At 39.3% G+C, this 16,586-nt stretch overlaps 1 protein-coding gene across 1 annotated transcript in view; it reads left to right on the forward strand.

Moving 5' to 3' along the window:
* tmem145 (transmembrane protein 145) overlaps nt 1-16,586 on the forward strand; it is an 84,430-nt gene continuing 67,844 nt past the window's right edge. The window contains exon 1 of the mRNA XM_041793683.1: nt 1-166. Coding sequence (XP_041649617.1) covers nt 56-166 — 111 coding nt within the window. The 5' untranslated portion in view covers nt 1-55. The remainder of the gene's footprint in view (nt 167-16,586) is intronic.

Genomic DNA, 16,586 nt, shown 5'->3' on the forward strand with positions numbered 1-16,586 from the left:
GACAAGCTTCAGAGAGCACCGCGAGCAGACGAGAGGCAGCGGGGGAGAGAGAAAGATGGAGGTGAGGGTCGGGGAGAGACTCCTGTGCCTGGCTGTGCTGTCCAGCGTCTTCTGCGTGGATTCAGTCCTCGGGAAATACGTGAAAGGAATCGTCAACACGAAAGAGGTGAGCGCTGCTGTTTTCTTTACCTTTCTGTTTAGTTGCCACTTGCGACATGACACCAAGCAGGAGCGGGAAACGGTCTCGACTGCGTACCCGCACTCAGGTGTCTCTGCTGGACTGTACCTCGGATAGACGAGGAGGCAGCCTGTAATTCAGCCTTAAGTTGCTCTGGTTATTTTCAACAAGCACACTCAGCTTTACTCTGTTTTGCTATTTCGCGCCATTAGCGTGCGTCTCATCTGTGTCGTATATTTCTCCCTCATTATGACGGTCTTTGGCAACACTGTAGCCCCAGTAAGCGGCACCCCACCAGTTCTCGGCCACCAATCCAGCCTCCAGCAGAGACTATGGCTACTTGTCTTAATATAAACGCAGATTCACATGCATGCCACTACTGGAGGTGATTTAGCAGCTGTATTTCTGTTGATGATTAGAGGAGCCGTTACAGGTGTGCGTCATATGGCTTCTGGGGCGCAACGCTGCTGGATTCGTGGGCTCAGTCCAGCCTGGCCAGGGTTCTGTTTGTTTGTACTCAGAGCAGCATCGACATCATCGCCACCAGCCTGACAAGATCTGATTTGAGTTGAAATGTTGACTGTGTGCAACTGGGCACCAGATATTGTAGCTCTTTGTAATGCAGGAGGCTACCACCTGCTGTTCCTCAGCTCTGGTCGGTATTCTCACGAGTTTATGGATCAAGTTTGAAAAACACAAGTAGTGCAGAGTTGGGCTGTCTACCATTTTGCTGCGAGTTTAACAAGACAGGAGTCCATGCAGACTGAGAAGCCTCTGTAGTAACACTGCCAAATAAGAATTCAAATTATTCATGCTCGTTTTGAACATAGAGGAAATTCTGCTGGAATTCCTGCAGAAGATGTGCAGTTATAAGCCAGAGTACTTATCTATCCAGAACAACAGACGACACATTTGACCTTTCAATCTGTTAGGTCAGCCAAGCTTGGAGATTCTTTCTAGGGTTGAAGAAAATGAATGTTCAGCAAACAGGCGTGTACATTACCCTTGTTAAGACCGAACATTCAGTCTACAAGATGCACAAGCCAAAGCGTTGTCTCAAAGTAAACCAGCTACTGTTTTTATTCTTGCTTGAGGCATAAATGATGAATTTGTGTCCCATGTTGAATATTTTCATCTCTTACATTAGCTTCTTCAGCATCTGATCTCTCTATTGGGGTTTCTTGGTAGCGGTGGGATTAACATGGTAACTCATGATTAATGCCCATGATAATGGAAAATGGTTAAACAATAATATTGTGTGGTAAGACATCAGCATACCTGATTAATAGGGGTGGTTGTGTTGGTCACTCTAACACGAACAGCACACCCAAGCTGATCCCACAAGTGTTCAGTGGGGTTGAGGTCATGTCTGCTGGCAGGCAATCCATCCCCTCCACTCCCAAATTCTTGCTCCGATGTTGCTCCGTTGGTGCAGCAATCAGCATAGCGGTCTTCTCCACACTTTTATCCTACGGTCCAGCTGCTGTTGACAGAATCTGGACTCATCGCTGAACATAACAGCTATCAGGCAATCGAGTGCCAGCTCCTGGGAGCAGTGTTAATTTCGTCGACTAAAACTATGAATAAAAATGTTAGTCGACAGCCTTTTTTTCCATGACTAAAACTAGTCTAAGACTAACAAAAATAGATCTGTGATGACTAAAACCGACAAAAACTAAGTTTAGTTTTTGTCAAGGTGTCTAAAACTAGACTAAAATGTAATTTCGTTTTTGTCGGTGTTCAAAATCTGTGATATTTCTTCACTTTGGGTAAATCTGTCAAAAGACAATGCATCATTATCTATATTGCCCCTCTGCTGTGGAAAGCAGGGACCCTAGGTTTGGCAGAGTGCAGAGAACACAGCACCATGCTTTGGTACCAGATTTAGACAAGAAAATAAATGCTTGGACTAAAAGTAAAGACTAAAATGTGAGGACTTTTTATGGACTAAAACTAGACTAAAAAGTTTTAGTTTTCGTTGACTAAAACTAGACTAAATGTGACTAAAAATAAAATGCATTTCATTTAAAGACTAAAATCAAAAATAGTGGCCAAAATGAACACTGCCTGGGATACCAGACACTGAAAACAAGAGTCGATAGCAACAGCAAAACTATAAAAGCACTCGGAGAGCGCAGACCTCCACCATTAGCCCTATCTCCCAATAGCAAAGAATCCTTTAAAAAAATTCCTGGATCCAGACGGTGATCCGGATCACTCCCAAAATCTAATCAGGTCATGCCATTTCTGACATTTCCTAAAAATTTCATCAAAATCCGTCCATAACTTTTTGAGTTATGTTGCTAACAAACCCTGCTGATCACATAACCTCCTTGGCGGAGGTAATAAGCTGTTTGGCACTGACAGAGAAGATATGGCAAATTTTCATGGGCGCAACCCACATACTCAGCTCTGCTGCTCATCCAACAAATGCATGTTCCTTACAAATGTGGCTCCATTTAAAAGTGAAATTAACAGGATATCTAACAGTATGAGATGAACTACCAAGAAGCATTGTTACAACAAAGAATTAGTCTACCAAATGCAAATTTCCTTATGTCCTAGTTTAATTAAATTGGTGCTTTTTAAATGTCAGTCTGTTCAAACGTCCAGTCTTATCAAACTGTTTCTTTTATCTCTACTTTCATTGGAACTGTAGCAATAGGAAGTGAAGTAAAGGGGATGTGCCAAAATATTTGCATTCATGAATATTTAATATGAAGTGCTGTTTAATGCGTGTTTGAATCATGACTAGACAAGCTCTGTGTAGGCAGTGATATTTAGTAAATGAGGATTAATGGCTAAAACTTACAATCGTTGCATTTTATGTCTTTCCCTTGAATTAAAGAATTCATATACTCTGTTGTTTAAAGTTTAAAAGATAGAGTACAGTCTCGTCTTGTTTTGTTCTCTTATACCTGATTTTTCTCTTCGTCCCTACCTGTACCCTCTCTCATGATGAAAGTCCAACCCCAAGGCCCTATGACGTATTGCCAAATTAAACTATTTTTGCAGAGAAGTCTGCTAAAAACGCCTTTTCTTAGGGCTGCATAGCATGATATTGGTATCTGCAAATACTTGCTTAAAAAGTTCATCATCAGTAAATAAAGGCAGATCATTTCTATAAATAGACCAGCATAAATATCAGCCATATGTACCAAAATGTTTGTGGAGACTGAGGCAGGACTGACAGACCTGCTTTAGCTGATGTCTTTTTCTTTGTTCATCCTCATTCCTTAAACTTTTAGGGTCTTAAGTTGTTTTTTTTTTTTTTTTTTGTCTTTTTTTTTTTTTGTTCATCCTTTAACTTTAAAGTGTTTTTTGGACTGAAGTTTTCGGCCTAAACTACAGTTAGATGTTGTATCGGCTAAATTGAATTTGTAAATATTTTCATGTTGGTTATTGGGAAAAATCCAATATCCTTGATCCCATCCTTTTTTTTTTTAAATAAACTAATTTCTGGCACCAGCATTTTGATAACTGTGTTACATGTGCCATGACATCGATATCCTTATCAATAATTTGTCCCACAGCTTCATCTCAGTGACTAATAGAAAGGGCCATGCTGTTTGTATGATTGTGTGTTGACAAAATTGCTCTTAGGAGCCAGGCAAAAATAAGAATAACAATGATAAGGATAATAGTGAATTTATTATTTTCTCTAAAAATCAATTGTGTAACACTTTACTTGTATATTGCCATAAATGCCCCCTTCCTCCCAGCTGAATTATAAGTCAGCAGAGCTAACAAGCTTTAATTCCCACTCTCTCTCTGACTCGTTTTGCTCAGTTTTCCTGAACTCTGACTACATTAAATGCAAAAATCTGTCATGAATGGAGAGATTAAAGTCCCTAGTCTGAATCCCCATCAGGATGACGATGGGGATCTGAATGGATAAACTGAACGAGAGGCACTCATCCATCCATCACTGCTGTAGAGATGCCCTTGAATGCAGCACTGAATTTGCACCTGCTCCAGTGGAGCTGCTCAGTGGCCTGCAATAGGTTGAACTGGGCATCGTCCAAGTTTGTGTTTGTGTGTCTGTTTTTGTGTGTGTGAGACAGAGAGAGACTCCTCTTGACTGGATGTGATCTAATTTCGCTGGCCTCTGCAGTAGATGAGAATATAGTTTTAGAAAACCTGGCATGTCTCTCTACTAGAGCCTGACTGATATGGGATTTTTGGGGCCGATGCCCATACTGGGGGCTAAAAAAAGCCGAAATCCGATATATTGGCCAATATCCGATATATTGGCCGATATACAGTGCTTAACAAATTTATTAGACCACCCTAACCCTAACCAAAGTAAGGTTTCTGCCACAGCTGCCCTAAATTAACAGCATTGGTAATTACCAAAATCATTTTTAATGTTTCTGCAATGGTTAATACATCAATAATTATTATTGTTATCCATGAATTTTCAAATGTACTGATTTACAAAAAAACTGAAAAAATAGTAAAGTACATTAATATTTCTTGATTAATATGTCAAATTATAGTTATTTACTTGCATTCCTGAACAGAAAAATGAGTTTTAGTGGTTGAATGTTATGCTTTATTCATTTCTGACTTTTCAGAGAAGCCCAGTGAGCCGGCTCGAATTTGGGTGAGTTCAGTTTGAAATCCCTCATTCCTGTTCAAAATGGTAAAACGTGGAGAGCTCACTGAAAACGAAAGAGTCCGCATTAAAGCACTTCATGATGCTAAATGGTCTTTGAGACAAATATGACAGGTGGTCTAATAAATTTGTTAAGCACTGTATGAAATAAGAACATTGATATACACAGGATATATACTGTACTGCATTTATCTTTGTTTATTTCAAAAAGATGCAACTTAGATGTCATTAAAACCCTGTGTAATAGTCTTTTACTGTGGCTGTGGACCATATTAGACAGGAAAATGATAAATGGAGAGCCATATTTACATCGTTGTGGCAAATATGCACATAGAATATGTTTACAATGTATTTCTTGATAACCCTGAGGAAGGCCACAAGCTTAAATGTGCCTGTTTTATAAAGTTGTTCTCTAAAGATTTACTATTAGTGAAACTTTGTGTCTCCACACTGGTAGAATATATCACAGGAAAGATAAACACCATATGAATGCTTTTGTGCTTTTCGAAGTAAAAGCCCGGTTTAGCATTTCTATAGAGAAACTCTGTTCACTTGTACAGAATGCTTTTATTTTGAATAGTTCCCGACAAACTTCCTCTATACATTAAATCAAGTCGCTTTGAGGACAGGGCTTTGAGAGGGAGGTGCGGCTGAAACGCAGAAAACTCGCGCCCTGTGTGAAAGCCGCACCGGCAGGAACTGGAGCTGACACGCAGCACACGCAAGCAGCAAAACACGCTCCCAATCTGAAATGAGCGTTAGTCCTCCTCCGCTGCAGTCGAACTGTGCGAGGACAGGGCCGTCTGTGAGTGCTTAGGGATGGGTAGAGGCCCACGGCTGCACCTGCTGCTCAGTGAGAACAGTGACAACGATACGTGCTTTCACGTCGAAGCCTCCAAAACTGTCCAATAACACAGGAAAAAGTCGCTAGATTTGTCACTAGTCGCGAGCTGCTGCTGAACTTTGCATCTGAGGGTGAGGGGCCAGGCTCTCGGGCTGAGTTCAGCATGGAGACACAAAGAGCGACGGGAGCAGAGACAGCAAAAAAGTTAATATATCGGCTACATTTTGGCTGATGTTGATTAATCTGTGAAACGCTATAATTGGCCCGATTAATTGGCCCGCTGATAAATCGGTCGGGCTCTACTCTCTACAAAAGAAATCAAATATATTAAGCTATTAACATGCATAATAGGCAGCATTTTATAATTATATTACTGATCAATGCATATAATTATTTATAAACTGACCCTTTGGGCCATAAAAGTCTAAAAAACAATTGTCCATCAAACTTTCCAAAATGCAGAGTCACTGTCTGTCTAAAACTGCAAACTTTGCTACTTCTAACACTCAGCTCAACTGCCCCATGATGCATTGCAGTTCTTTAGTCTATCCAGAGGCAGAGCTTGTTGGTCAACCAACATATATATATATGTGTGTGTGTGTGTGTTTGTGTACAGTCAGATTTATATATGATCAAATAATACTTAAATAATTGCATACTTGTTAAAGAAATGAAGTATGCATTCAGAGTGTAATGGCTCATTTCTGGCCTATTTTAAAACATAAAGATTTTCTGAGAAGCCAGGTATTCTGTGTTTATTTTGTCTGTATTTCTGCATGTTCTCTTGAAGCTCATTGAAATGCACCAACTGCCGCAATACCACCAGTAACCAAGGGAGGCAGTGTTGAGCAATGACAACAGACAACAACAGTTCAAGCAAGAGCAGCAAAACTCAACAAAGAAGAAGAAGAGTTTGAAAAATGACTTGAACTTGAACTTTTTGAGGAAATGTTGCTGAATATGGTGTGGGTTCTGAGAAGCTTATATCATGCTAGCTTACCTGGGCACAGACACAGACATCAATAACATAGAGCTGGGCGATATGCCCTAAAATTAATACACCAATATTTTCAGCCTATGCAGCGATATTTTGAAATCTCAAAGTTGCTGTATGTTTAGGTCAGCCCTTTGATGCTAAAATGACTGGTGTCACCAGTATGATGATTAAAACTGACCCTCTTGTGTTTTTCATACAGTCATTGTGAATGAAACATTATGAAATGTTTTCTCTGTTATGTTTACTGTTGTTGTTTATAAAATATTATTTTCCTCTTTAAGGATGAAGCAAACCTACACAAAGACTCCCCAGTCACAAGATGCAGACGATGGCCAGAACACTCACAGCTTTGATTTTATTAGTCTGTTATCTGTGCTGATGAACAGTCGTTGAGTTTCATGACCTGAGAGTGTCTTTCAGACCTTGTGCAAGGAGCTCTCCTGTGTTTACTGGGAGAAAAAGTTCCTTTGAAGGAACAAACATTTTTTAAGCTCTAGTTTGTAATGTGATGGACTGTTAGGCTGAGACCACAGATCTCTAGTTGTGGAGAGGGAGGTCATATTTATTAGCTGCTGGGCTACCTTTTCTCTCACTGACTCTGGAGGGGAGTTTGCACACAGGCAAATCATAGTTTGGGTTGAGTGTCTTTATGAGACTTTAAAATCCTGGCTTTTCAGCAACACTTACAAGGCCCATGACAGAATTACCCACCAATCTAGGTGGCAGTGTTGCTCGTGATAGCTAACTGCTTATAGACAACCAACAAAGAAGAGGAAGACGCAGGAAAAACAAAACACAAAGAAGAAAAGTAAACTATGGGTGCAGTCGCAGAGTAACGGCGAGACTAACTGACTTCTACCTTTCCTCTACTTCTCTGCTCTGTTTTTAGAAAGGCTACACACTTTTTATTATTTTCATTAATTTGTGATCATTTTAGAATTCTGTGGAGATAATAGACTATTCATTTTTGGTTTGATTTTCATTTTGCATCTTTTTAAAATGTTTTCCAGTTTTTTTTTTTAACACTCCACAGCTGTACAAACTATCACAGGTAGCTCTCACACTAGAAGGGTCCAACTTTATGCTCTACTTCTGTCAGCTTAAAAGTAATAAATGAGGGAAACCTAGAATTAGGCTTATAAATTAAGGACTTTACCTTCTTTTTTTACTGATGATCCAAACCTGCACCGAACCTTGACTCAAAACTGAAGTAGGAACTGTTACACCCCTAGTATTCATGTATGCTAAGAGAGTTGTCTAGATGGGTAGGGGAGAGTCTCTTCTGCTGGGAGAGGGGAGACATAGAGAGAAGAGAAACCCCAGCCATAATTGCTTGCTTATGTAATTTAGACTCATTGTCAGGTGTCATCAACTGCAATTTTACAAGGGCCGTTTTTTTCCTTGACACTTTGAAGGTTAAACACTTAAATAATCTTTAATAACAATTTTTGAAAAATTGGTCCAATTAATTTATTTTTGTTTCACGATTTATTTTTTCCTTTCTTTCTTCATTTTTAGCTTCTTAGAGTGAGATTAATCCCTAGACTGCAGTTCACCACAAGGGGGCGATTGAGATACTTTAGCTGAATATTTCTGGAAAAATGGTTGGAAATCACTGATCTAGTAGATTAATATGTTTGCACACATCTGAGTGTAGCAGCTGTGTGTTAATTTGTTGGTAGCAAAGGTCATGCCAACCTAAAATGATCTGTATTTGACAGACATTTTTTAAAGGATGATGGACGCTGGAATAAAAGCAGAAAAGTCTAGAGCAACCTTGTGTGTGGTGATGGTTGTTGATTTAAAATGCTTAAATCTATTTTAATACTCAAAGGAAGCATAAATGAGACTAGAATTGGTCCTGATCATCATTATCAATGCATCCTTGACAGTGTTCAGGTTAGACCAAGTAGTATTGTTCACTTGTGTGTCAGCAGACTTCAGATAAATGCAGATAGACAGTTTGAAGAGCAAAAGAGCAGGAAAGTTTTGGATGTAAACTAGTCCTGGATCTTCTAACCATGATTTGCTTTAACTGATGAGGGAAATGAAAAAATAAAATCTGCTCTTAGAAGCCACTTTGACTCCTCAACTCCAGTCTTGCTTCTCAGGTTGCCACTCAGACTGTGAATAATGCCATTGCATAGAAAGGGAAGTCTTGGTTAGAAGTCCTTTAGCTGCTGGCTACACTGGAGGCCCTGAAACAGTTTGCTGCTGCTCTCAGACTTCATAATACTCACAAGATAACCACTGGGTTTTAAGACTACTGCATTGCACAAGAAATTTCAATTAAAAAATTCATTTTTGGGATTTTGAAAATGGAAAAAAACAGAAGGGACTGTATTTTTTTCTTAGTTCAATGTTTGTTCCAAGGTTGTGGCTGCGTTTTCTTTTTCTTTCTTTTTTTTTTTTTTAGTTTCTTCTGCTTCTGAAATGGTCTGGATCATTTTGACAGCCTAAGCAAACAACAAAGCACCCTGAATGACATCAGCCAACACAAGGCTTGACATATTGATACTGTGTGAGTGTGTGAGTGTGTGCATTTTAACACATCATCAGTCTTGCTTGTCCATTACTGCCCCAAGGTCAGCCACTAATTCCACTAACTCCACTTCCTCTCCCTCAGATTTACACTCTGCTTTAATCTGGCGATGCTGTAGGTGTATCAGTGTCTGCAGGGATGAAGGCAGTGTTTGTGCCGTAATGGACAAATGTAATGTAATGTAATTCACCACACCAGGAGGGAGGAAGTGCTGAAAACTGGAGAATTAAAGAGAAACATGAGTAAAGTTATCCAAAGGCATCGGGGCCTCAGGGTGGTCAGAAGCTTGTTTTTCTTTTGGTGGGGGCTGGTCGATGTGTGCAATTAGCTCCAGTGGCTCATGGTGTGTGAAGGCACTGATAAAATGTTCCTTTGAGGGGCAGCAGTAGCTTTAAGGTCAGAGGAAGGTTGCTGTTTTTGAATCCAGCTGGGAAAATCTTGGTAGAAAATAAAAAAGTTCTTCAGCAGCACACAGCAGAGGCCCCCGAGCAAGGCAGTAAATCCATGCTGGGCCTCTGGCTGTTTTTTCTTTGTTTGCAGCAGACGGATGTCAGAATGCAAATTCCTTATCTGACCTTAGTGTGGCCAGGAATATTTCTAAGGTACATGCTGACGTCAGAAACTTGATGTAGGTGTCAACCAAGTGTCTGATATGAGAGAATGATCAAGACTGACATTGTTATTGTCAAAGAAATTATTCTTTACAGTCCATCCTTGTGGTCTACACACCGATCAAATATTTAGCTTGTGTAAACAGTATAATTACTGCCATGTCTTTATGTATTCATAGAGTGTTTATTAACCAATAGAAGTGCCCAGAATGTGCTCATTACACTCACATGGATGCTTCTGCAGAGGAAAATTATCATTAATAGTGTTGCCAACAAAATAAACTTTTTATACCTGTAAAACTTTCTTGAGTAAATAACTTTGAAAAATATTATTACAATAATGATACATAACAAAATAATTAAAGGTTGTAAACTTTATAAGACTTCAGAATCAGAATCAGAATCAATTAGGGTGATGGCCCCACTAGAGTTGGATATTAGGACTGAACAACTTGGTAAAATAATCAAATTGCACTATGTTGTCCAATAACACAATTGCGATTTAATATGCAATTATTTTCCTTGTCTCATGCACTTTCAACAAAAAAGAGCAATTAATCATTCTATGTTATGACCAACATAATAAAAGATAGACTGAACTAGGGCCAAACAATTCTGGAAAATATTTAATTGGGATTAATTTGATTCATGTTGTGAATTGGATTTTAATTGTATCAGAGGAAATGATCATTTTCATGCCATTCTCATTTTGATTGGGATTAAAAAAATAAAAAATAAGGAAAGTAGGATAATGTTTGCAAACTATTCTAAGAAATTGAAACCTAAATGTTTGCCTGATGTGTAGAGCATAATATCTAAAAAAGGCAAACTAGTATTTTGTCACATATTTCAGGTTAAACAAATATTGCACCTTCTATTGCCTTTCCTATTGGATATCTTTATGATTTAACAATTTTTGTTCCATTCTGGTACTAAAAATCTTTGTTTTATTAGCATTTTATTAGCATATTTTATTGACAAAAACAAACAAGAAAAAGCCAAATCATATGAGACATATGAGACAAGAATGAAGTCAAATTTGAAAAAAAGTGTGAAAAACCGTAGATTTAGTCCCTTCTTTCGACTCATCTCAATACAGCTGAACTCCGGCCAGTGTGGCTCCCGTCTGGTCCACGGATCAAGCCCGGAGAGGTGATCTCGCTGCACAGATCAGGACTTAGACTGCTGCAGCAGCTGACTGACTGACAGCTGACTTTCTCTGTGTGTTTTGATTGACACGTCCCCTCCTCGATTTCTGTGAGTGATGCCTCTCGTTTTTGTTATAGCTGGGCTATGACTTAGGGAAAGAACTGATCATCCCATGAGCTTTTTTTTCGATGAAAAAAGCGAGGAGCGGGAAATTTAAAGGAATTAAATTAGCAACTGAACAAATGAAGAGCCTGAAAGGGTATTTTTTGTTTGTTTGTGGGGGAAAATAGACTGAATCTTTGTTTCATGTATTAAGATGGCTTTAACTAATTTTTGTGCTTATTTTTAAGTCAATAAAAGCCTTATTTGAAAGAGAACTTTTTAAGTCACCATTTTCACTGCTGTTATAAGATTTTTGAGTTTTATATTTTTATATTCTTTAAGTTAGTTTTATGAAAAGTGTGGTGACAAACAAAGAGGGATGAAAAGAAACTAATTACATTTACTGAAATTACTGTAAGTTTTACCCACTGTGACTTCAATCCCCATCATGCCCTTGGGCAGAGTGTTTAGATGTCTTTTATGTGTTTAGTTGTGTTTGGATGTTTCCTGTCATACACTGATCGCTGCTGGCGTTCCTTTGTTTCTATTGGATTGTTGTTTTTGATGTAAGGCACATTTGTGCCATGAGTGAAGTTACCACTGTTAGAGTTTCTTCCTGTGACTAGCTCTGTCATATTGTAAAATATTTAACACTTTGAAAAGTGTAGTTTAAGCAAATGTAGTTTGGACCAATGACTACTCTTTAATAAGGTTTAATTGAACCCTGTAGGCATTTATTTGACATTGTAGATTTGTAATGACTTTTCCTGAACAACTTGTTTGGAGATCTATCATTTTGTTGTTCTTTCCAAGTAGGGAAGGTCAAATTTACTGTACAACTCCATAAACTTTAAATTGTATACTTTCTGCTTTAACTTGAATAGACTTTTTGACCAGTAATTTTACTTTTTCTTTAGTAAATTTTAACCAGAGTAAAGGTACTTTTACTTGAGTACAAGACTCGTGCACTTTTTCCACTCTGCAAATAAACAAACAAAAAGACTTTTGTCAGCCAGGGTTAAACCTAGCTGGTTCCCCAGAAATACTAAGAGACTACAAAACTAAAATCTAAAAGAAATAAAAGTCAGCTTTCTAGATATCAGTTATTACATTTTGCATACCTACTATACATGCTGCTGACTACACAGTGACCAAGAGGTTAACTCCTTGACCACAAATCTCATCACTAGTGACTGACAGTCCACCTCATCTCATCTCTTTATGTTCATTCAGATAAAAAGTGAACAGAGTTTCTGCATGGCAGGGTCTCTTTGTAGGAACCTGGAAGGGGGATCTCTAAACTCGTGTCTAGAAATGTACATTTGAAATATTTGTTGACATGATTAATTTATCCTAATATTAAAGCCAATGTGAATTCAACTGTGTTCTGTACGGAGGCATGATGAGACGCTGATGCAGCTGCCAGGCTTTATTGTTGATGTGAGACTGTCACACATCAAATATGGTGCATTGCCTCAAATTCACCCTGTTTTAAAGAAAGTCTTCATCATATTGGATGCCCCTCCTACCCAGTATGAAATGTCCAAACTGCGTGTGCTGCACTTTGGCTCAGCCGCATTGTATTAGATGATTGGCTGTAATTCCCATGTTCCTCTTCTCAGAACTTTGTTGATGTGCCGTGACACAAATTATGTGATTTTACCTCAGCACAGCATGTTCTGGCAGGAAAGTATCACTTTTATGGACTACAAAGTTCTTACTGAAGTTTAATCCTGAATGATTGATGTTACCGTTAGGAACCAGAAAGCAAAACTGAAAATTCACATGCTGTATCAAATCCACTGATCTTGGAAATTTAGAAACGTTCCAAAGTAAACCCTGTTCTTGGTCCCTTTTGCATAATTTCCAGCACACACTGACTACACTGGCGACTGAAAGCAAGTGACCTCACACACAAGAAGTGTGTCTGGAACACTGCACAACGCAGCGCAGCCCTATCAGCTTGAGAGTAAAGATGAGACGATCACGGGAGAACTATGAGTTCACGTAGGAATAACATGTTATCAGTGGATCATTTCGCCTTTTTGGGTTTGATTTGCCATTCATTCTGACGTGATTTCATGATTCTATTGCTTCTGCTATGGGTGAGTATATTATGAAGCTAAAAGGTTTTTCTTCACTACAAAGATGTGTGCTTTCATGTACAATTCTGTGGTATTCCACCTCCAAAGTTAACTTTTTCACGTTAATGGCACCATAGTAGCCCTGTGACTCCTTGACCTCCTGATGACCTTTTGCTTATTTTGCAGGATCAGCCACAATGTTGATATAGTAATGATTTATGACCTGGGGGCCATGCGTTGTGTTCTATTTTGAAGTTGACCAGATACTTAGCATGTTTTTCCAGCTGTTTGGATTGATCTGCTCTACGTGGATTGATGCAGTTTGGCAGCAGCTGGCACAGAAAAACAACCATCTCCATCGAAGCGGAGTGGGGTGGCGCTTCTGGGATGAGCCCGAGCCGGACAGGAGAAGGAGTGATTTGCTCCACAATGTGTTTTTCCAGTGGATCGTGGCATAGCAGTTGTATGTGGAAAATGGAGGAACAACCACCTGCCAATCTCTTTCTGCTCCAAAATAAAGGCACAAAATATTTTATCCATGAAATTCTTGCTCATTTCTATGCACTGAGGGTGCAAAATTAGCCCCTGTCAGTCACCAAATGCAGGTAAAAAATCTAATTAGAGAGTTTCTCTGTCAGTATAAAACTTATTGTGCCTCAAAATCTGTGTCATACCTCTTATTGTATTGCAGGTTACAAATAGAGCAACTAAACCTCACCTGTAGATACCGTCTTGTTCTCTTCCAATGGCGCTGATTGGTCTGTTCATTCTCAGACCAGGCACAAACCTTTCAGACTGAAGCTTTGCAAGATAGATCTGCCTGATGACAGACATGGAGTCTGGACAATCCATTGGCTTTGGAAGCTTATTTAATTGGGGCAATTATTTTTTTCTTTTTTACATGTCCCAGGGGTGATTTTATTTTTTAAAGCAGACAGCAACTTTCCAAAGAAAACTGACCACACAGAAAGTTAAGTCGCATTCAGTCACCAGCATGGAGAGAAGGAATTTTCCAGACAGCAGCCCAGTATTTCTTGTTCGTTGTTTGGTTCCCTGGATTAATGTTCATACGTGAAAAATGATCAATAATTCAGCCCTTGTTATGCATTTTCCTGGAAGGTGAGGGTGGGGGTTTAAAGTATCAGCTCTGACAGCTCAGTCTGTAAAAGAACATGGCTGTTGGCAGGTTATAATGTCTGTGGTCTTTGGCTTCCACAGTTAATGAAAATTTGTGGATTAGACCAGAAAGGTCTTTAAACTTTTGTCCTTTGAAAATTAATGAAAATGAACAGATGCCCTTGAAAGTTCTCTTTCTAATTTAAAATTCTTGCACCCATATTCATCAGCGGGCCTCAGCTCAGTGGGCTTTTACTCATCTGAAAATCAACACCTCACCTCCAGAGGAAAAACAAGGTGATGGATGTTGGGCTTGATGTAGATGAAGTTGTGAAATGACGGTTATAAGCAGCATTTCAGGGCTTAATAGAGTAATGCTGTAAAGAGGCAGAGTATGTGAGGTCTTATTTTAATTAATGTCATGTCTTATCTTAAAATATGCCTCTTCTAGAATATTCAATTTCAGCAAACAAGACTTCAAAAGTTAGTGAAAAATCCTTCAAGTTGACATTGAAGTTAAGTTTTGAGATCCTTGTATGCATTGTGTTTCAAACTCAATCACTTTCCTGCATCTCTTTTTAATGAGGACATTGAGATGAGATACAGCCACGCTGTGAGCATGCAGGTGTTTGTGTGAGCATGTGAGGGAGAGTTTTCATGTGCCCATATGCTCTCCTAATGTTTTTGTTCTGAGGATGCATGTGTTTGCATGTGTAAAAAGTCTGTGTGTCGGTTGGTGTGTATCACAGAGACAGTCAGACTGAGCTTTAGTGTGTTTATGTGTCGCAGCGTTGTGTAACCCTCACTAATGAATCATTGAGAAGCCCGGCGGTCCAGGGGTGACTTGACTAGCTGATTGGTAATTAATTGTTAATGAGGCTTAGCAAGTAAACAGGGATCAAGAGAGAGGAAGAAAATGACGAGAAGCTTCAGAGTTGAAGGGACACAAACTTTAAGACACTGGGAATAAAACAGAGATGCTGCGCTGATACCAGATACTACGTCAAGGCATAGCAGCTGATTAATGGGGCGTACATAGACACAAACACTCAGAGATCTTCAAGCGCACTCACAAACAGGCTCAGGAGATGCCCGACTGATTTTGCATCACAATGCAGTGACCATAGGAGAAAAGAAGAGACATTCGCAACACAGAGATTCAGATGGAGCTTTTTGTCTGTACTCATTTCTTCCACGTTCTCTTGAAGCTTCCAGATGTGGACGAAACATTACAATACCACCTGTAGTCAGTGTTGAGCAATAAAGCCAACAGTTAAAGCCAGAGTAGACAAACACAGAGAAGAAGAATAATTTGTAAAAAGTGTCAGAATTTCACTCAAACTTCATGAGGAAATACTGCAAAATATTGTGTGAGTTTTTGGAAAATCCAAACAAGGAATGGGCTGTAATCTGGTATCCTGTGGGATTAAAGAGGACATATTAAGACAAGTTTATATTGGTCTCAGAGGTCCCCAAAACATGCCTGTGAAGTCTTTTGCTTAAAAACCACACCAGTATAGGACTTTTTAATGTCTAAAAAACCCTCTGTTTCAGCCCTTCTCAGAACAAGCTGTTTCTGTGTCTGTGGCTTTAAATGTTAATGAGCTGTCTGACCCTGCCCCTGACCACACCCCTCTCTGGAAATGGATGTGGCTTAATAGATGTGGATCTCCTAATCCTCTTAGCTGGCGGCTGAGAGGAAGATCAGGAGAGGAGGGCAGAACTTTCTTCCAAGCAGGGAGGGCCAACCAAATCTGGGGGCGGGGCTAACTCCCCACATGACATCATGGGGGGAAAGTCTGAGAATGGAGAATGTCTTGTTTTAGCACACATTTTCTGAAAGGTGGAGTGCCTGAGGGGATTGTGGACAGGCCAGACACATTTTTTTGTTTTAAAAGCCTGAAAGTGATTTTTGCATAATATGGCCCCTTTAAAAAATAGCCACAGTATTGTATTGATTACCATCATGTACAGTGCTGTGTAATAAGGGCATGTTTATAATAAATGCCTTACACTCTGTCCTTTTCCAGCAGCAGCGCCACCGCTTGTGAGTGAAAATGCTTTAAAAGTGATGACAGAATTTGTGTTAACAATGTTGAGCTAATTTGTCAAACAACAAAAGGTCTTTTTAAATTTCCGCACTCTACTCAGGAGTTGCAGCATGTATTGCTCTATACGCGGCATTCTCCAGGGTCAAACGTGAAAACGTGGGTGTAATTAAAGCCACAGGAATTTGGGTTTAAAAACACTTCTGTTTTTTTCTGAGTATAAATCAGCGATGATCAAATGCAGAGATCATGGCAAAAATCTGTCTCATGATTATTTTGATTGATATGAGATCACCA

Source organism: Cheilinus undulatus, linkage group 8 (assembly GCF_018320785.1).
Source record: "Cheilinus undulatus linkage group 8, ASM1832078v1, whole genome shotgun sequence".
Taxonomy (NCBI): Eukaryota; Metazoa; Chordata; class Actinopteri; order Labriformes; family Labridae; genus Cheilinus; species Cheilinus undulatus.